At 43.0% G+C, this 21,297-nt stretch overlaps 1 protein-coding gene across 4 annotated transcripts in view; it reads right to left on the bottom strand.

Annotated features, from left to right (window-relative positions):
• PRKCQ (protein kinase C theta) overlaps window positions 1-21,297 on the bottom strand; it is an 89,075-nt gene that overhangs the window by 45,047 nt on the left and 22,731 nt on the right. For 3 of the 4 annotated variants that reach the window (XM_073328833.1, XM_073328835.1, XM_073328834.2), the window contains 8 exons: window positions 20,435-20,560; window positions 9,614-9,813; window positions 6,898-6,958; window positions 3,226-3,388; window positions 2,169-2,200; window positions 1,990-2,075; window positions 796-925; window positions 161-270 (listed from right to left, as the gene is read on the bottom strand). In XM_073328833.1, the coding sequence (XP_073184934.1) occupies window positions 161-270; window positions 796-925; window positions 1,990-2,075; window positions 2,169-2,200; window positions 3,226-3,388; window positions 6,898-6,958; window positions 9,614-9,813; window positions 20,435-20,552 (900 nt within the window). In that variant the 5' untranslated portion in view covers window positions 20,553-20,560. Of the gene's footprint in view, window positions 1-160; window positions 271-795; window positions 926-1,989; window positions 2,076-2,168; window positions 2,201-3,225; window positions 3,389-6,897; window positions 6,959-9,613; window positions 9,814-20,434; window positions 20,561-21,297 lie in introns of those variants that run through there. The other variant, XM_073328837.1, reaches the window with a different exon arrangement.

The raw sequence follows: 21,297 nt of genomic DNA, 5'->3' as shown, positions 1-21,297 counted from the left end.
ACAATCCAAATAGACAAGACAGAGTGGAAGGGGAAACAGAGGGTGAAATGATTTGCTCCAGTTCACACAGCGGGTCAGTAGATACCACCCAGGTCTCTTGAATGCCACACCAGTGCCCTATCCACTAAACCATGCTGTTTTAGGCCACAAGCTGTTGTACCTGTTGGGTGCTCTCTATCATTGCCAGGGCTTCGGCCATTAGTTTCTGGTTAACTCCACAAAGGTTTGCCACTTTCGTCTGGCACTTGTGATGGACGTTCATGCCACACGCTGAAAGGAAGAAGTTTATGAGGTGATCAGAGCCTGGGGAGGATTGCATTATAAACAGCATTTGTCTGACATGAGGCAGAGCACTTCTATTGGCCTGAGCCAACAGGTCAGGGTGAAATTCACCCCTCTGAAGCCCTACGGAGCTCAAGGCCTAGGCACCAGTTAAATCCTATTGGTGCATAGTCACTGTGCTGGCCCAACCTGAATAAGCCACAAGCTGGGGAGATGCATGGGGACATTTTCCTCCCCAAGCCTGTGGAGCAGCTGTGGATCCACTCTTCAGCCCCATGGGCCATGCATCCTTGTGCAGCCCCCAAAATGATCCTGCTGTGTGTGTGCGTGTGTGTGTGTGTGGGGGCGATCCTCGGGCTCTGCCCTCAGCATGTCCCCATGCCCCCAACGACTAAGGAGCTATTTGCATGCTTAATGTAAACAGGATTTGGCCCTTAGACTGCAGCTCCTCAGGAGAGCAGCCTTGTAAAGGCCCATTCATTCCATCTACATTTGCAGAGCAGCAGGACTCACCATCACACTTTAACCCTTGCCTCGCCAGGCCCCAAAGAAGCGTGCCACAGTGCTCACAGAATGTCGGGCTCTTATAGTTGTAGACCTTAAACCGGTGCGGCATATCTATCTTAAACCTCTCCTTGTGGAACTGCAAGGAAAAAAGTCAGCAGTGCAAACACTATCCACTCTGCATCAGTGCTGAATTAAAAAAAGAAAAGTACTCATCATCCATATTATTCTATCTGTTTTAGGGGGATTATGCTGCTGCCCATCACTGTGGTCTTTGACAGCCTTATTATTAGTTGGCAGGGTTTTTACTATGCCCGGGAAAAAAAAATCCTTGGGAATAAGCAATATATTGTACATAGAAAACAGGGTAGGGAAAAAAGTGACATACATGCCAGTACTGTATCTTTGTTATTGGGATTGACCAAAAAAAGGAAATTGTCTACAGAGTTACAAAGCCAACTAATGGATTTTGCCACAAAGCTCCCATCTTTGTCAATGGGAATTGTGTGGCTAAACCCACTAGTTAGCTTTGAGAATAACAGCCTAAAGTGTTTGAAGGGTGTAAACACCATGGAGGGATCAGAATTGATGAAGGGAAATGCTACATGGGTATAAATAGGAGCTGTGTGATGAAATTAATTAAGAAAATTGTAGTCTTAATATCAATGCGGAAATGGCAGCTTACTCTCATTTCTGCATAGATTAGGGAAATGCTCCCTGGAACAATGATGTGAAAAAGCAAGATAAAGGCATAATAAAGGGGAACTTGTCAATATACAGATCTCCCATTAACAGTCTGCAAAGTTTGGATAATATAATATATACACTCTTGAAATGGTAAATTCCTCAATTTTAAGGCCAGATGGGACCATTATGATCATTGAGGCTGACCTCCTGCATAATAAAGGCCAACAAACTTCATAATATCTCCCTCGTGCCCATAACATCTATCTGCGGTATAGCATTTTTTTAGGAAGACATCCAGTCTTGATTTAAATATTGCAAAATCAGTTATTAAATTTGAGTGCATCACAAATAAGAGATTGTGTGACCGATCAGGAAGGTGCAAGCAAAGGACACAAATCTGATCCATTACACCCATTCTACACCAGTAACTTCAGTGACTTCACTGGAGTTACTCCTGGCTTACATCAGTATAAGAAAGATCAGAATGAAATCCCTATGCCGAAATGTGACACATACCATTGTTTCTCTGCTATTGATTGCTGATCCTGTGCACTTAGCTATTACTTTATCAATACACTTCTTATGAATGGCAGCATTGCATTCTGAAAGAACAGATAAGTCACAATATTAGGAAAAAATGCCATCTAAAAAAATGACTGAATAAATAATGATAGTAATATAATAAAGCTTCTTACGCCTGCACTGGTAGCCTTGTTTGTTAAGACCCCTGGAATAAACACAAAGCTGGTTAATTTTGAATTTTCAGAGAGCCCCCATAAAGCAGCAGTATTTATGCAATGGAAATTGAAGAAGACCACATGGATTTTTATTAGCTCCTGTAGGGCTTATCTAGCTTAAGTATCTTTATTCACTTCAGCTAGTAGTTAGAATGACTGCTTGCGGCCCTCAGAGCAGGTTTTGTGCACTTTACGACTTTTAATTTTGCATCAGTTAATGGCAACCTGTTTATTAGAAACCTATGTGTATTTTAGTCACTGCAGAAACAGTAAAAGATAGGAGTAAATGTTCATACTGGTACAAATGCAATTAGAATCATGACAACTGGGTGTGTCATATCCCGGGAATGAAACATGTAACCCCTACATGTTAACAGATAAAGGGCCTGATACCGTGACACTTACTCACACGAGGAGTCTTTACTCCTTCAAACAGTTCCAATGCCCAAATCCTGAGGCCTTTTCTCAGTTTCCAGTCCTAACGACCTGATCACACTCCCATTAAAGTCAACGGAAAGATTCTCAGGCCCAGATCTTCAGAGGTATTTAGGCACCTAACTCCCATTGATTTCAAAGGAAGATGAGAGGCTAAATACCTTTGGGGATTTGTGCCTGACTGACTTCAACTGACTTTCTTTGCTGGACTGGGCCCTGCTCAGACAAACGCTCACTGAAAAGGCCCATTGGAGTCAAGTATGTGAGTGAGAGTTGTGGGGTCAGGCCTCTTAATGGTGAGCAATAATAATGTTTCTTCACTGAGGTTTGGAGGAATGGATCCTCCTGAGATGATGATTAATGTCAAGTATATAACAGAAGTGCCCGGGGACATCTGCATACACATGTACATGCTGAATTGCACTGGGTTGTGATCCAGGGAAGACTCGAAAGCACCTCACTTGCACCAACTCTCATTCGTTCGTAGCCACAGAGTGCTTATGGAATGGCAGCTGGTTAACACGGCGGACAATGAGTTTCAGAATGAAAGGTGGAGGAAGCTCTGAATCATTGTACGTACCAGACGAACTCATGGCAGACAGAGCAGAACGTGGGTTGTGGGAAAAAGGTAGCAGTGAACTCGTGACATTTGACGTTGTGAATTTTGGCTTGCTTGATAGCTCCCCGGCGCTGATGCAGGGAGAAAAACCCCTCTGTCTCACAGTCGATCAGCTCTTTAGCATCTGGGAAGAAAGGAGATGTAAGAGTTCATTACGAAATTCAGTTATTGTGTATGTGTGTAGATATATACAGTATAAGTATATACAGTGTAAGTACAGTATAACTACAGTGTGTGTATACACTCACGGTAGTTACTATACTTATCCTCTGTGTTCTGAGCTGTCTTTTACTGGAGAATCTCAGACTGCTTTACAAGCATTAATAAATGAAGCCACACACCGCCCTGGTGAGACAGGTATTACACTCATTTGACGGATGGGGAACTGGGACATAGAGAAGTTAAATGACATGCATAAAGACAGAGGCTGTATAGTTGACAATAGAATCCAGGAGTCCTAAGTCCCAGAACTATGATCTAGCCTCCCCTCTGTAACTATGCTGATGGAAGCAACTAATGTAGACCAAACTCACCTAACATATATATTTAGTATAAAGCTTATAAGAAATTACACATGACTCCTCTGGTTAGATATGAAGCAGGCAGAGTGCCCTTGTCTGTTTCATGATGGCTTTCATTCTACCACTTTAAAGCAGAAAGGGAAAGTCCTCCAAATAAGCAGTCAATCAGTTTAAATACCAATTTGCTGTTCTGAAACTACTGGTAGAAGATCCGTTCAGCATTTACAACATGAACGTATGATGGTGGGCATGATCTAGGAGAGGTAAAAGCAGGGGAAACAGCTGGCAAAATTCACAATGATAATCCAAGCTGGGTGGGAAAAGGTCATTCTGTTTCATGGAGGATTTTTATATTTTGTTCCAATTGGGAACGAAACCCCCAAATTTCAAAATTCTCATTGAAAAAGGAAAAGATCCCCAGCTCTGGGGCAGACTGCTGGTGGGCTGTCTGAAAGTTGTGCACTCTGGAAACTCTCGGGTCCCCAGTAGCCCACCAGGTGGACCCTGAATCTCTGGAGTCTCTGACTCTGAAGCAGTCCGCCTAGCGTACTTCCTTGGAGCCATGGACCATGGAAGCCCTGAGGTCCCCAGCAGCCCATCAGACAGGCTGCCAAGGAACCAGGTGGGTGAGCGGGCAGAAAACACTGCCAGGGTTCCATTGGAACTTTGGTGAAATTGAACCATCTCTGTGAAACATTTTATTTTTGATGAATTGGCAAATTCTGACAAAATACTGTTACACGGGAATTTTTCCGACCAACTCTAATGATAAAGTGGATTGAGCTGTTTGCTACAATGACAGTGTAGGTATCCTTCATGTTGTATCCCCAGTGTAACTCAGCCCTGATTAGAATAGCTGGTAGAGTACATCTACAGGCAAGAAAATAGTTCATTTTCCATGTCTGTTCCATCAATGTTCAGTCTTGCTAGCTATTGGTGATAATGAGGTCAATTGTGCTGGTAGAACTGTCCACTAGGAAATTGGCTGAGACCATCCACTTATTTCACCTGGGACCCCTGAATTTCGGTTTCTACTGACTTGAACTAGTGCTGAGCTGATGACTTAAGGGAGAAAATTCTCGATCCTATAGCCAATGCCTTGAGCCCTCCTATCTAACTTTCCTCCCACCTCTACCCATATTTTAAATACAGTGTATTTGTTTTCCATATATGTTTACATTTAAATTCTAGAATCTTGGGTGATGCTATTTATTATTAGAAAAAGTCTATTTAATTCTGTGGCAAGCAACATTAAATGATAATCTCCCCAAAACTACAGCTCCATGCTTCTAAATATGTGTTTCCAAAGGTTGGAATTGGCTTAACATGCTGAATTACAAGACAACAGGAACCAGTGAATTGTTGCTAATGCTAATTCATAATATGCAGAGCATAGGAATTATTTAATGTATTGTTTCCAGCAAATAATTTTCTTTAAAGTAAAAAAAAGGCATTGAACCCTTTCTCTATAACCCACAGAAGCAGAATGTGTTAATACAGACAAGCTCTTGTCGTCTCTTGTTGGTTTTCACAAACGAAGCCGGGCTGGGTCTGGTTAGTATTTGGGTGGGAGATTTCCAAGGAAACCCTAGGTTTTGAAGGAAGTGGTTTGTGTGGTTCACTACGTTGTGCACGTCCCTCTAGTCAGAACTGAACTAATGCCCCATCATGAGGTTACAGCACAGTATGGAAGTGCTGGCATTGGATTAGATGTAAAGGAGAGAATGTGACCGAAAAACAGTCACAAGTATCTCTTTGGGATGTTGTTGACCTCACTGATGGTACCTTGATCTACTAAGTGATGCAAGGTATAAAGGCATAAACAAGAGGAAGTATTTTTGAGGCATGTTTTTTTAAAATCCACCTGGTGCTCTTTCAGATGCAGTTGCTTTACCATTCAAATTACAATCTGTAATTTAGGGCTTGATCCAACTATGGGAGTTAGATCAGGGCCATGGGGTAAATATTCATGAAGCTGTTTTCAAAAATATAGACCTTTCAACTCTTGACATGAGTGCTCAGGTGTAAGATTTTCAATTTACACAGAATTGTGCCCTGAAAAAAGTGGTTAGAATTATATATAGAGATTCTTTTTGCATATTCCTTGTCATTCTACCAGGCCAGTACTGATTTACTATATGCTGTATTCATGAAAATATTCACAATTAGTGTGATTCTGCAAGCTTTGCAGAGGAATAAAACCCAACCCTTGCTAAATAATATAATAATATCCACCAAGTGGATTGTACAACAATTCACCTAAGTATTCTGTAGGAAGTAGCCTGCGCTGAAGTATTGATTCTGACATTGCTATGTGCAATACAGAGATGTACTGGACACCTAACTTCCCTAAAGGTTAGCCCCTGTGATGGGTTAAGACTTCTGTTTCAATGCTGACCTGATACAGCTTGGCAGCAGAAGCCTTAGTACTCATCAGAGGTAGGAGTTGATGAGGAAAAGTACCAATGTGCACATGCTTCCTAATGAATTATTTTCATTGTCTTATTGGAAGATCTTTCTAAGTTCAGGTTGTTACCTCCCCATCTAGTCCTCCATCCTGCACTCATCAAAGTCAATGGGAGTTTTGTCAAGGTCAAAAGATGAAAATGTGTTTTACATGGCCATTTATGCACTTTGCCATCCCTTTATGTTGAGATTGTTCCAAACCAATATATTCTTAATGTATAAATTTTTCAGCTAGGAGCTCTATATAGGGCCGGTCCAAACCTTTGAAATCAACGGGAGTCTTTCCACTATCCTGGATGGGAGCTGGATCTGGAATTAGGTCCTTTTTTCTTCTGGGTTGGCTTAAAGGAATGCATGTGTAGGGCTGGCAGTTACGGGAGAATCCACTTTTTTACGGGTAAAGCTAGCAAATTTGAATGCAAATAACTGAGGGACAGCCAACGTGGAACCCCGCAATGCAATATGAAGTGCTCTTCATAGTGAAGCCGCATTCAACCCATTGCAATAATCTCAGTACAAGTCTATAGGTGAATCATCAGTATAGAAGTGAGCATTATTTTAAATGCTAGGTGTTTATCTGAAGATGACTTGTCTGTCTCACATAACCAGAAATCAAATCAATTAATCAATAAATAGTGTCACTTGCCGCTCATTTCCAGGAAGTATCTTGCATTCATTAGCATTCTCCCTTGAGGTTTCAATTCTAGCTGGTTGAGACAAGAAGAAAGAAAAATAAGTGTAGATGTTAGACAGCAATTCTACTTAACGGCAATCACTTCAGATGCCTGAGCGAACTCAAAGCTAGAGTCTAACAATAATCTCAGCAGGCAAGAAAAAAATTAATTTCCCCACATTCAATAAATGGCAATAACTACTCGGTTTTGGTTCGTTCATTATTAGACACAGTAACCACTGGAGAACAAAGTGTATAGAAGAGCTCTGGGAGAAGCGATGGACAATATGATGGGATGGGATGTTAGATGGGGTGGGATCTGAGTTACTACAGAGAATTCTTTCCTGGGTATCTGGCTGGTGAATCTTGCCCACATGCTCAGGGTTCAGCTGATTGCCATATTTGGGGTCGAGAAGGAATTTTCCTCCAGAGCAGATTGGAAGAGGCCCTGGGGGGTTTTTGCCTTCCTCTGCAGCATGGGTCACTTGCTGGAGCATTCTCTGCTCCTTGAAGTCTTTAAACCATGATTTGAGGACTTCAAGAGCTCAGACATCGGTGAGAGGTTTATTGCAGGAGTGGGTGGGTGAGATTCGGTGGCCTGCGTTGTGCAGGAGGTAGGACTAGATGATCATAATGGTCCCTTCTGACCTTAGTATCTATGAAATCTATATGGTTATAAGGACTATGTTGTTTCTCACCAGACGCTTGGGAACAGCATGCTAGAACATATATGAAGTATGGATAAAATAATAAATAACGCTCAGATTTTCCAAAGATGCTCGGTATCCACCAGCTTCCATCAAGAGAACATATCATTCCCAGTGGCAGCTGCTGAGTGCTAAGCACTTTTGCAAATGTGGCTGTAAGTGCCTAACTCCCATAGGCTTCAATGGAGTTAGGTGCCTATTGATATTTTTGGTTTCCTGGCTGAATCAAAACATTTTTTAAGAAAAATTGTTTCAGGTTGACCCAAAATGAAATTTTTCAGCAATTAGAAAAAATAAAAAAACCTCAAGGAAAGTTTGATTCCACTCCACATGAAATGTTTCATTTTGTTTTTGAAGGCTTTTTACTTAAAAAAAAACAACAACCGAGATGGAATTCGAAACGAAAAGTCATTTTGAATAAAAAATTGAAATATTTCAATTAGAAAATGTCCAAACAAAGTGTTTAAATTTGGGGGTGGGGGGATGTTTTGGGTTTTTTTCAGCCAGAACAATTTGGTGAATTCAACAGAAATTCCCAAAATGTTTTGGTTGACGCAAATCTGCATTTTTCAGCCAAAAAGAGCTTTGGCTGAAAAATTTTGCCCAGCTTCACTTCTTAGGCACTTTTGCAAATCCCACTGGGTGCCTATCTGCATCCTTAGGCCCCTAAATGCCTTTGTATCTGGCCCTATGAAGCCTAATGGGACTTTGGGTATGTCTTCATAGCAACTAGATACCCACAGCTGTCCGTGCCAGCTGACTCAGGCTCGTGGGGCTTGGGTTGTGGGGCTGTTTCATTGCTGTGTAAATGTCTAGGAGCTCAGGCGCTAGCCGGAGCTTGGAAGTCTACACAGCAATGAATCAGCCTCACTGTCTGAACCCCACGAGCCCGAGTTGGCTGCCGTGGGCCAGCTGCAGGGTTTTCTTTGCTGTGCAGACATACTCTTAGGCTCTATGAACCCGTACTTTCTGAAGTACCCAAACTGTTTTTAAAATAGAAATGAGGTGTTTTTGAAAATTTTACCCTATGGGTAAATCTTACAAGTTAGCATAGGCGCTGACTCCGTGGGTGCTCAGCACCCACCGGCGGGTCCCGCCAGTCAGCTTCTCCCCCCTCCCCAGTGCCTCTCACCCACCAATGGGCCTGCCAATCAGCTCCTCCCTCTCCGCCCCCACGCTCCAAGGATCAGCTGTTCAGCAGCGGGCAGGAGTAGCAGTGGGGGAGGAGAAGGAGTGGGGGGCATGAAAAGGCAGAGTGAGGGCGGGGCGCACTTGGAGGAGGGGGCGGAACAAGGCAGGAAGGGACAGGGCAGGGGTAGGGCCTTGGGGGAGGGGTGGAGTGTGGGTGGGGCAGAGCAGGGGTTGAGCACCCTCCCCTGTCCTTATTAAGAGCACAGCGATCACAAAAATACTATTTGCTAAACAGCATTACCTGCAGCCTGCCTGCTGGGATTATCATGCCATGTAATTAATACTTTGAGCTTGTTTCATCACTACCATACTTCAGATTTATACCACTGATATTTAATGGAGTCACAGTGATATAACACTGAAATGATGCAGCAGTGAATCAGTCCACTGATATTAGACAGATTACATTTTAAGAGCATTTCTCTCGGGCACATAAGATAATTCATATGTAGTCACTCATATTACTATCTTCCCCCAAAGGATTATCTAAGCAAAGCTATTATGTCTGCGTGACTCAGAGGAACCAGAATGCTTGCTAATATAAGCTATATGTTTTAATATAGCAGTGACAGTTAATATAAAAGCATTATGTTGCTCTTTTTGATATTCATGGACTGCTTTCCATCAAGCAATACACGAGATTATGCCACATGTGTTCCTTGGATGGGCAGACAATTTTTGTTGGCATATCAGTTACATTTGCAATCTGGTATGAACATAGCACCTCCCCTTATTCCATAACAGTTATCTCTAACAAGCCATCAGTGGTGTTAACACCCCAAAGCGCTTACCCATATTTCTGTCTTCCCATTGGTCTTCTTGCACCTGTCGGCCAGTACGTTGAGTTCAACTGTGGTTTCTGAAACCATCTCCGCGCTTTTGTCCTTCACAACAATGTGCATGACCCTACCCTTGTTGATATGGGCGTCGAACGTGCTGTTCCAGGGTGGGTACATGGTGGGCTTCTTTTGGATGTACACTTGGCCATTCTCTGTTAACAGAAAAGATATTTAGACATATCGGGATGTCCGCCTGAGAGGATGCGACACAATGGGCCTGATTCTCATTTATGCCACGGCTACCACGCAGGTGAGAAGGGGCCCTTGAACTAAATTTAAATATAATTTGTGCCCACTTAAAGACCTCTTTATTCTGCCACAGTGATGTAAAGTGACTTAGAGTAAATAAGAATCAAGTACATTAAAAATCAGTGGAGTTACACTGGTGTTAATCTGCAGTAATGCAGTTATGAATCAGGCCCTCATTTTGTCTTGGTCAAAATTATAGCATTCCTGCCTCTAAACTTCGTCTTCCAAGATGAAAGCAAAACAGGTAAAGCAATTCCATGGTTATTCACTCTGAACCCAAACAAAGAAACTGGGGGCTAGATCATTTCTGTGAAGGAAATGAGACCAGAGTCAGAGAACCTAGGCTTCTATGGGAGGATAATCACTCGTTTCCCTCACAATTACTCCATCAATGCTAGAAACACTGAAGAAAACAGGGGCAGGAAAAGGTGACATAGGAGACACAGATGCTGACTTCTATTTTTCCCGATGTGTGCTCCATCCCCACTCTGCCAACTTTCACGTGCTAAATAAGCACCCCGACTTTCACAATAAGCCAAAAATCAAGCTAATCCCATTTCAAAACAAGGCCACAACAAGCCAATCCCTAAGAACCCCAACACTCTAGGTCACTATATACCCCGGCGTGCAGTCTGGGACTGTGGTGGGCCCGCAGTGCACCCCGACTCTCTCCCGCCCTTGCCCCTGCTTGCCCCCCCTTGCCCCTGCTTGCCGGGAGCTGATCAAAAACAAGAAGCAACAAGCTACAACAAGCAACAAGCTACAGGCCAAAAACTAGCCAACAAGCCAAAAACTAGCCAACAAGCAACTCACAAGCCAATTAAGACACAAAGAAGTGCAATTTCTGACTTTTTTCATGGGTTTGGCATGTCTGCTCTGTGCCCTGAGGCCCTGCCCCTACTCCACCCCCCTCCCCAGAGGTCCTGCACTCGCTCCACCTCCTCCTGCCCCCCGCTCCACCCCCTCCCCTGAGGCCCGCCCCGCCTGCCACTCGCTGCCCTCCCGCAAGCGCCTCTCGCCAGCTGCTGAACAGCTGATCAGCAGCCCTGCCAAACAGCTGTGGCTGGTGGGTGCTGAGCTCTCTGTTTTTCTTTCCTTGGGGGCTTGATCCCTGGAGCACCCATGGAGTCAGCGCTTATGATAGGAGACGCAACTTACTTGGATGTGAGGTATCTTTGAAGCCTACCATAAAACTGCCCAGCCAGTCCCAATCATAATTTCCCCCACTCTTTAGTCCAAGTCTCGCCAGACTCTTTGTCCCAATCTACTCCTTTCCTTAGATCTGGCTTTTGCTCTCCGCATTTGAATCAGACAGTTTCCTCCTCCACACTGCCTGGGTGCCAGCAGAAGGGTGACTGAGAGGACAGGAGAAAGGCTGCCTGTCTTCAGTTCCAGGGCCCAAACGCACACAGACTTGGAGGAGCTGGGAGAAGCCATCACGAGGAAAGCTTTATTCCCATTGTGACCATACAAATGAGAAGAACCTCACCCATCTTTCTTAGTATTATACTGTCAGTTTATACACCACGTCAAGAACTTGGACTCTTTACTCAAGGTGAGCTCTGTTTAACAATAACCATCCTTAACTTTTCCTCTTATAAAATGTTAATTTAATGGAATAAGAAAAGTAAAAATATAAAACATGTTTAAGTGCATTGTGGGATAATAATACCGCCCTTCTGCTGAGCGTTAGCAGACATCAGGACCCTCCAGGTTGGTGTCCCATTGAAGGAAAAATCAATAACACAGAGCGAGGGGGTGTATCCTTACTGTAACTGGTTTATTTACACAATATACACGAATCCATGAACAGAGGTAGTCACAAACGGCATGCAAGAAAAATCCCAGTTTCTGAAATCTCTACCCAAAAACCTGGTTCCCACAAAGCAACTCTGCACCAAGTATTGATTGGAGTTAGAGAAATAAAAGGCAGAGAACAAACTCTCTTGCTGTTTGCAACAGATTCCTTTAAAATAAACTATGTCAAAAAAACTAACAACAATACAGCATTTCTTCAAAGAATACACACTGCTTGCATGCTGAGTGTAATGGTGCCCTCTGGTGACTCCCTCCATAACAATAATACTTTACACTTCCATTGCCTCTTACTTCGGACAATCTACAATTGCTTTATCAATATTCATAAAAATACTTTCACGACTTCTTTATATATCACACAGAAGCAATGGAAACCACAGCACTGGACTGGGATTTAGGAGACCTGGGCTCTATTCCTGGGTTAGCTAGCCACTGATCTGACAGGTGAGCTTGGGTAAGTCACTGCAACGCTCTGTGCCTCAGTTTCCCCAACTGTGAAATGGGGATAATGATACTGACCTCCTTTGTAAAGTGTTTTGAGATCTACTGATGAAAAGCGCTATGTAAGAGCTCGGTATTGTTATTAATTATCATCATCATCTTCATCATTATTTTCACGTCAACTTTAAATACTTGGGTGTGTGCAACCAACTGGAACCAGTTTAACTAAAGGTGGTTTTATAAACCAATTTGGTGCCATTGGTATGAATTTTGGTTTTGAAACTCTTATTTTGGTTTAAAAGTAGTTCATTTTGATTTCTCTTAATCCAGTTTTAAAAAAATGAATTAATTGGCAGTGAACCACTCTTAAATTGAATTAAATGTGTCTTCAAGCAGACTTGCACCAGTTTAACTAAATCAGTTTGCAAACTGATTTAAGGTAAACCACTGCAAGTTCTGCATTCAGACCAGGTCTTGAAGGAGCAGCATTTTAAGGGAGCCCATGCTCCCAGGATAAACAAACCCCCCCCACCCCGTCTTTTCTCTAAGGGTGGGTAGAGGGAAAGGAAGGAGACTGCGATCTACTGTTGATTGGGGCTTGGGGGAGAACCAGCCATCTGCCACCTGCTGCTGTTGGAAGGGAGGAGCAAGAACCAGATGGGAGGGAACAGAGTACGGGAAGCACATGGAAAGCTTTTAATCTCCATTCCCTATCCGGCTCACCCAATGACAACAGAAAGCTGCCTTTATTGCTCCTTTTCATCTCCCCCACCTTAGGAGTCCATGCCCTCCCCTCCCTTCCAGCGGCTGGATCACTGGAGAAAAAGGCAGAGAAGAGATGTCTCTTACTGTACCTGGTGCTGCTTCCCAGTGTGACCTCTGCTAGAATGCTGCCTCTCAGCTCCCTGGGTCTGTCCTATTGGCATATCACCACAGCAGTGATCCCCACCCCTACAGTTTTGAAGGGAAGGATCTGGGATCCAGGCCCAGCTCCCTGTATGTGTCGAGGTTTTATATGGTAAGGACCAGATCGTGAACCCTTTACTCACACTGGCTTATTTACACTATACACACCAGTCCTTGAATAGAGATGGTCACAAATGGTATGTTGGCAAACCCTGCTTCCTGAAATCTCAGCCCAAACTCTGATGTGTTGTTCCCTGGAACAATTTTGCACCAAGATGTTAGAGAAATAAAGGCAGAGAACAAACTTCTTACTGCTTGCCACAGCTTCTGCAAAAAGAACCTGTATCACAAAACTAACAAGACAGTGTTTCCTCATCTGAATTTGGACTTCTTATATAAGGGTCTCCCGATATGAGTAGAGGTTGCACCACTCAGTCCAAAGTTTGAATCTGTACATGGACTTTCCCGAAGTTCAATGGAATTTGGATATAGATCAGGCCCATCTTTGCAATTAAGGACCATCACATATTTAGTAAGTGTGTGGTTGGGCACATTTTACTCACACTTGAACACTGTATGTGTCATAAATATAAAGGGAAGGTAAACACCTTTAAAATCCCTCCTGGACAGAGGAAAAACCCTTTCACCTGTAAAGGGTTAAGAAGCTAGGATAACCTAGCTGGCACCTGATCACAATGACCAGTGAGGAGACAAGATACTTTCAAAGCTGGGGGAGGGGGAGAAACAAAGGGTCTGGGTCTGTCTGTGTGATGCTTTTGCTGGGGACAGAACAGGAATGGAGTCTTAGAACTTAGTAAGTAATCTAACTAGATATGCGTTAGATTCTGTTTGTTTAAATGGCTGAGAAAATAAGCTGTGCTGAATGGAATGGATATTCCTGTTTTTTGTGTCTTTTTGTAATTTAAGGTTTTGCCTAGAGGGATTCTCTATGTTTTGAATCTAATTACCCTGTATGGTATTTACCATCCTGATTTTACAGAGGGGATTCTTTTTTACTTTTTCTTCTATTAAAATTCTTCTTTTAAGAAACTGAATGCTTTTTTCATTGTTCTCAAGATCCAAGGGTTTGGGTCTGTGGTCACCTATGCAAATTGGTGAGGATTTTTATCAAACCTTCCCCAGAAAAAAAGGGGGTAAGATTTGGGAGGATTCTGGGGGGAAAGATGTTTCCAAACGAACTCTTTCCTAATAATAATAATACCAGTGTTAGACGTTTGGTGGTGGCAGCGAAAGTCCAAGGGCAAAGGGTAAAATAGTTTGTACCTTGGGGAAGTTTTAACCTAAGCTGGTAAAAGTAAGCTCAGGAAGTTTTCATGCAGGTCCCCACATCTGTACCCTAGCGTTCAGAGTGGGGAAGGAACCTTGACAGTATGTATGTAGATTTTTGCAATTAATATACTTAGATAATTGTCTGTGGGCCTAATTCATCCCCGGTGTAATTCCTGGCTTTGTTGGAGTTTCGCCAGTGATGATTATGGCTCTCTATGTCAAATAACAGAGGCTTGCTTCAAGGCACAAGCTCATAAATATGCATTCAGTATCTTTTGATAAAAAGTTGCACAAAAAGAAAAGCAGCTGAGTGCAACATAAACTTCCAGATGTCACTGAGAACAAAAATATTAACAGGAAGAGCCATGACTTCCTCACTGCATCAGCTACACAGCCACCAGACATAGAGAAATCAATTTATCCAAGAGACACAATCATTTGCAACATAAATATCTGTTTTCAGTGCCCTGGAAAATATATGGCTAAAATAAACAAACACTGGGATGGAAATGAATTGGCCAATGCATAAGAGCAAAATTCTCTCTGATGTAACTCCACTGAAGTGAATAGAGTTATATCAGGGACTCATTTACCTCCATGCTCCTGGAAGATGAAACAGCATCTGTCTTTCCTGTAGTGCAAGGCTTTCTCTTTGGCTGACAGTGTCTCTTGATCAGTGGGACTGCATATAAAGTTCAAACACAGTGCAGAATCTCTCATGAGACAAATGGCATCAAGACAGGTGTTAAAAGGGCATGGATCCAGGTGGCCCATTAAATCCAGAGCAGCTTTGTAATGACAGATTTTTTTATGCCTCAAAGGCTCCTATGATATCTGGAAAGGTTTCTCTTCTGTAGTGAGCTGCAGCAGCACTTCCAACCACTTTTATGTTTAAGAATGGCAATGACCTTTGGTTAAATACTGCGATTCCTTGGTTTAAAACAAACAACCCAAAAACCTTCCCTAAAATTACAAAGTGCAGAAAAAACAGCATTCAACAGGCACAGCAGTGAAAGATGACACCAATGCACGTTGCAAAGTACTGAAGCAGAATCTCCTACCAAAATGGCTCCAGCATAGAGGACCTGATCTAAAATCTAAGGCTCTGTGACATACCAGGGTGGAATCCAGACCAGTGGGGAGCTGAGTCACCCCTGCCCTATAACTTTGGGTGCCTTGCAATGCCTTGCTGCTGTAGCCTCCAACCTGGACTGCTCACAAACAGAGCCAACACGCAGGTCACTCCCAGATGTGTTTGTGTAATTTCACATCACCAGCATCGGTTATACTGCAGGGTGACCTCAACACACTCCCAGTCCCGGATTTTCCCCCTGAAGTGTATGTCTTGTACTGCCCAGCCCTCTCCTGGACAGTCCAAAAATAAGAAGTCTGTTATTCCTTTAAGAGAATAATACACAACAGCTTATTACCTGAAACAGAGTTACCCCGACACTTTAACTTAACTATGCTGGATTAGATAAAACAAGTTTATTAACTACGAAGAGATAGATTTTAAGTGAGTACAAGCCATGAGGCATAAGAGTCAGAAATGGTTACAAGAAGAACAAAGATAACATGCTTTTTAGTGCCTAACTTAACAAACTAGATAAGATTCAAGCAAAATTTTTCACCACATGCTTCCAGCAAGGTTAAAACTCTTCAGGTCAGGATCCCTCCCACCAAAGCCCAATGGCTGTTTTCCTTTGTCTTCTTAGGTGTGATGCCAGGGAGAGACAGGGATGTCTTGGGGTGTTTGCCCCACCTTTTTATAGTTTTTTAGCACCTCTTTGAAAAGCATTTCCAGCTGAGAACCAGGAGACAGGCAGTCTGCTGGAGGAAGGCCACTCCATGCTGTTTTTTCTCTGAGATGCAGATCTCTTTGTCCCTGTCCCCTTTCTTGCCAAAGAATGGTCACTTGTTGACACCTGGCTGGGGCATCAGCTTGCTCTTTGTCTTTGGGAAACTGGTTTAATCACTCTCTAGACTTATCTGGGAAACCTATTTCAGTCATTATTTCAGCTTATATTCATAACTTTACATATAATGTGGCTATATGCACTTTACCACGCTATTACTGATCAGCAAGTGATGAGTTTTCAAATTATACCTCACAAGGCATACCTTGTACAAAGACTATTACAATAGCGTGTAGGGTGTGAACACAGGGGTGTATTCCATCACAGGCTCATTCCATCCTGATATATCATTGGACCCAACTAACAAAAACAAATACATTTAAATAATTTAAGTTTATAAAAGAAGCCAACAATAGCCAAAAGTTCATTGAGCATTCCCTGTCCTGTAGTGGCAATTTAGCATCTTTTCCCCATAAAAGCCTTGGAGGTAGTGTAACGCGGACAGACCCCAGGGATCTCTGGAGCTTAAGGCATGAGCCTCTACCGCATGAGCTAAAAACCAGCTGGCTGTTAGCTAAGTCTGTAGAGCAGACTCATTAATCTCTCTCTCTCTCAGTGGTCTCGGTGCCACTAGATGGGAAGAACACCACACCCTAGGAGGTGTGTGGGTTATATAAGCATGGTCAGAGCATAAGGCTAGGAGCCAGGATTAATAGAGTCTATCACCAACTTTGCAACTGATGAACTGAATCTCCTTGAGCATTTCACTGAGCCCAATATTTTCATGCTTGGGTGTCACATTTGGGCACCTTAATAAAAACAACCTGATCTTCACAGGTACTGAGCAGCAACAGCAGCAGCTTCATGAAACTTTGAGGAGGGATTTGAATCTAAATTGCATCAGAAGATATCCAGGGCTCAGACATCTACCAGGTCAAAGGAAATGGGAATCTAAGTGGTTTTTTGTTTTCCATTCCAACATGTATATGCTTCAAGGGCCTGCACAACTTTACTCCTTCCTACATCTCAGATCTTGCCTCTTATCATGTCTTCTCTTGCTTCCTTTGCTCTGCCAGTGATGCTGTCTATCCTCAATGCCCCTTTATTTCCTTCTCCCACTCCTGGCTTCATTCCTTCTTCCATGCTGCCAGGTCACAGGGCATCAGATCCCCACCGTCTTCTCCTTCTTCATCTCTCTCCTAAAAACCCATATCTTCAGCAAGGATCTGAGACACTAGCCAACTAACAGATGCCCTACCATTTTGGAAGACAGGTTGCATAGGAAATGTACAAACTGAGATTTTCAAAGGGACCTAAGGGAGTAATGTGCCCAAATCCCACTGAAATTCAATGGGAATTGAAGCCCAGCTCCTCAAAGATATTTAGGAACCTAACTCCCATTGAAATCAGTGGAAGTTAGTTGCTTAAATACCTTTAGGGATCTGGGCCTGAGTGCTTAACTGCATTAAATAAACACCTTCCATCAAGTGCATTTTGCCTTATCTGTGCCTACTTTTAGATTGCAAGCTCTTCTGGGCAGGGTCTGTGTGACATTTCCCCGGGTACCCAGGGCTGTGAGGCACCTGCTTGTGCCTGCTCTTAGTGTGAGGAAGTCTTGTCTGTGCCTGCTTGTCTGTGCCTGTCCCCAGCCCCAGCAGCCACGGGCAACACAAGTGCTCCCTTCTAGGCCTACACAGGCCCTGTTGGCACTCTGCAGCCTAGCGAAAGGTACACTGTGGTCCTGGAGCCCTCCGAGCATCCTCCTGTTCCATTGGACGCTCGCAGGGTTCTCAGATCCGCTGCATCCAAAGGAACAATTCGCCTCAGTTTACCAGTTCCACCTCAGATTACTGCTCCGCTTAACACACAGCACTTAGATACGTTTGCAGTGAAATTAAGTGTAAGTTTACGTAACAAAGCAGAGAGAGTCAAGTAACAGCAGTATTGGAAACAAATGGTGACAGAAAAGTAAAACCGTAGGACGCATTTTAGAACCTAGACTTTGTTGACTAGATACGTGCCTGCCTTGTAGAGCAATGCTCACCCCAAGTCCTTTCAGCATTTGCCAGCCACTGTGACCCCACTTTCCTACAACAAACATGGTGTCAGCTTGCCTCCTCCGTGAACAATCCTGTGTGCTTCCTTGTATCCCTAGCAGCCCTTTGTCTTTAGTCAGAATCAGGACACACCCTGCTGTTGTTTTGTTCCCTGTACGTTTTCTTTCTTGTAGGTTTCACAATTTTCCCACGGATATCTGGGTTGTGTGAAAATAGGCAACTGTTGTAAGACATACAATATAAATATGGCCAGACACAGAGATGAGAGTCTGTTACCGCCTGCCTGAAAGGAACATGTCCAAGGTTTGTCATCTCCTGGTGTCCTACCTTAACTCCCAGATCTTCAGAACATAATTTCCAGTATGGATATATATCTTTGTCAATATTATCTGTGTATACATTTTGCAATGATTATGCCGACCAGTGGACTACTGGCTCTCAGTCGAGACTTCACATGCCACTCTTTGGTGAACAATAATGCACATATTTGACCCAGGAAATCCCTGGAAAGCCCTGGGCACCCCTCTGCCGGTTGGCATCAAGGGATCCCTCAATCACAGTCTGTCACTATTTGTGTCCGGCACAGAGCTGAGAACATTGTTGGGACTTAATGAACAATAATCTGTTAAGGAAGGGACATAACTTCAGAGTCTTCTCTAATGGAATAAACCAAGATTCCCCCAATTAATTTTATTCCCTTCTGAACTAACAGAGGCTTCAGTCTGAGTTGTGGCTCCTTTAAAGGATTCACTGAAGAAGAAGACACCCTGGCTACGAATAAAGCTGAACTAGAAAGTATTGCTTTCAATCGAGGCGGTGAGTTTTAAGATCCTAAGGATCTGGTGGCATCCATTGTTTTCCACCTAAATGGATTGATTTCCCTACATTTTCCAAAATCATTTAAAATATATTATGAAAGGGTCAATTTTAACACTGTATAAACAAACATAGTCCACATTTTCTTTAAAAAAAAACAACAAACCACAGTGAACTGTCGAATTAATTGTTTTAGAAGTATAAAAATCTGCTTTTACTAACTGTGTAACACCCTGCAGAGCTTGTGATAAAAGAGACTCCTCAGGTAGGTTGATTTCTAAGACAGTCACCTGAATTATTATTATTTATTATTGTAGCATCTCACAGCCCATGTCATGGACCAGGATCCCATTGTGCTAGGTGCTGTACAAACAGAACACAAAAAGATTCCCTACCTCCAAAAGCTTGCAATTAAGTATAAGGCAAGTGACAACAGATGGCTACAGGTGGATGGGGGAATATAAGGAAATAATGAGACAATGGTCAGCGTGGTAGGTAGTGGCCAGCAATTAGTCTAATGATTAAAATAAATAATGGTCAAACGCAACAGTAAATACAAGAAATTCTTGAACAATAATTATGACCTGATTTTGCAAATACTTATGGATGCGAGTAACTTTACACATGTGTGTAATCTCATTGGGACTGTTCTCATGCTTGAAGACATGTGTGAAAATGGTTTCAGGACTATGGCCTATATAAGTCATTCCACTTTCAAAACTGTAACAATGCGTGCATTTGGAGCTGGAAAACCGGCTATTCCAGTGTTTTCTCTCCACACCTAAGTGTAAACCCCCCTCAAAAATATATCTTACACCAGAGCAGTGATTACGGTAAACAGTTCATTCAGTTTTGAACAATTCTGCCTGTTTGAGAGAGATTTCCCAGGCTTCTTCAAACAGAGAAACGGCTGCGCCTGGCTGTATCTCTAAAAATGTAATGAACGTTTTAAGTCATACTGCTGTATCTCAGAGACACCGAGGCAATTTGCACCTAATTTGAATAAAAATGAAACAACGTGACTTGGCTCAGCTAATTCTGGAGCAATACATGCTGGGATCTATAGCCTCAGCACCCAGGAGCCCACAGTAAAGATGAGGGCTTTTCTAGGCTACCTTTTAAACACTTCATGGTCTTGAAGGCCCCAGCGAGCCCAGCCAAGCTGTGCATGATAGAGGAATTATTCTACGGAATACAATCGTTTTTAAAATTTGTTATTAAAAGATGCTACGAATGCTTATAAGGATCTCAGCCCACGTTTTACGCACAAGTAGCAATGCAGAAAGGCACACATCTATAACAGCCACGAAACATGTATATCTTAGCATGTATATGCTTACCTGATTCCTCTGCTTCTTTGACCATCACCGCACAATAAGGATTAATCACCTCCCCTTGCGATGGCAGGTAGGGGCCGCTGTCATAGTTTGATAAGCCAATCCGAAGAAAGGGTGACATGACAGATCCTGTGTCGAGGAACAGAGAAATGATAATTGGGGGAGTTGAAAAATTCCCTTTGTTTTAACTAGTGTTTGATCACTGGTAGCCGGCAAACTCGCAGCTACTCATCCATCCGAACCGGGCCTCTATGATTTCCTCTTAGAATCATAGACTATTAGGGTTGGAAGAGACCTCGGAAGGTCATCTAGACCAATCCCCTGCTCTAGTCCAATCTTCTGCCTGGCAAGATACTGGACTAGCACAAAACTGCCATGAGGCTACACATGAGTGAGGTAATGTAACCTGATGTGTTGATTTCAAGGCGTGACTTAACGGGTCCCAAGGCATTTGCTGGACATGCATTCAGCTGGCTTCAGAGTACCACCGATCCAACACCAGCTCCCATATAACTACACATTGGAAGTACAGCAGTAGTGAAACCAAGGCATATTGATGGGATAACCTCTCCTGTAGTTTATGTGCAGTCACACGCTCACAAAACGGAGCGTTTTGTGGGGAAACACTGAGCTTTGGGAACACCAGTCTATTGGAAACCTGCAAGTGAAACATGACGCTGTGAAAAATTGAAGCGCTATTTATGTGCAATGTAGAAGTGATGCCAGGCATCCACATCACTGAGTATCTGACACTTATTTATTGGCCAACCTTTGAAGCAAAAATTCTGCTCATTGGATCCAGATCTTTCAAGGAGGAGAACACTTATGGAATCATAGATTCACAGAAATGTAGGGCTGGAAGGAAC

The sequence above is a fragment of the Lepidochelys kempii genome, chromosome 1, assembly GCF_965140285.1.
Source record: "Lepidochelys kempii isolate rLepKem1 chromosome 1, rLepKem1.hap1, whole genome shotgun sequence".
Taxonomy (NCBI): Eukaryota; Metazoa; Chordata; order Testudines; family Cheloniidae; genus Lepidochelys; species Lepidochelys kempii.
Note: the sequence above shows the minus strand (reverse complement) of the source record. Positions and strands in the feature narration are given on the sequence as shown.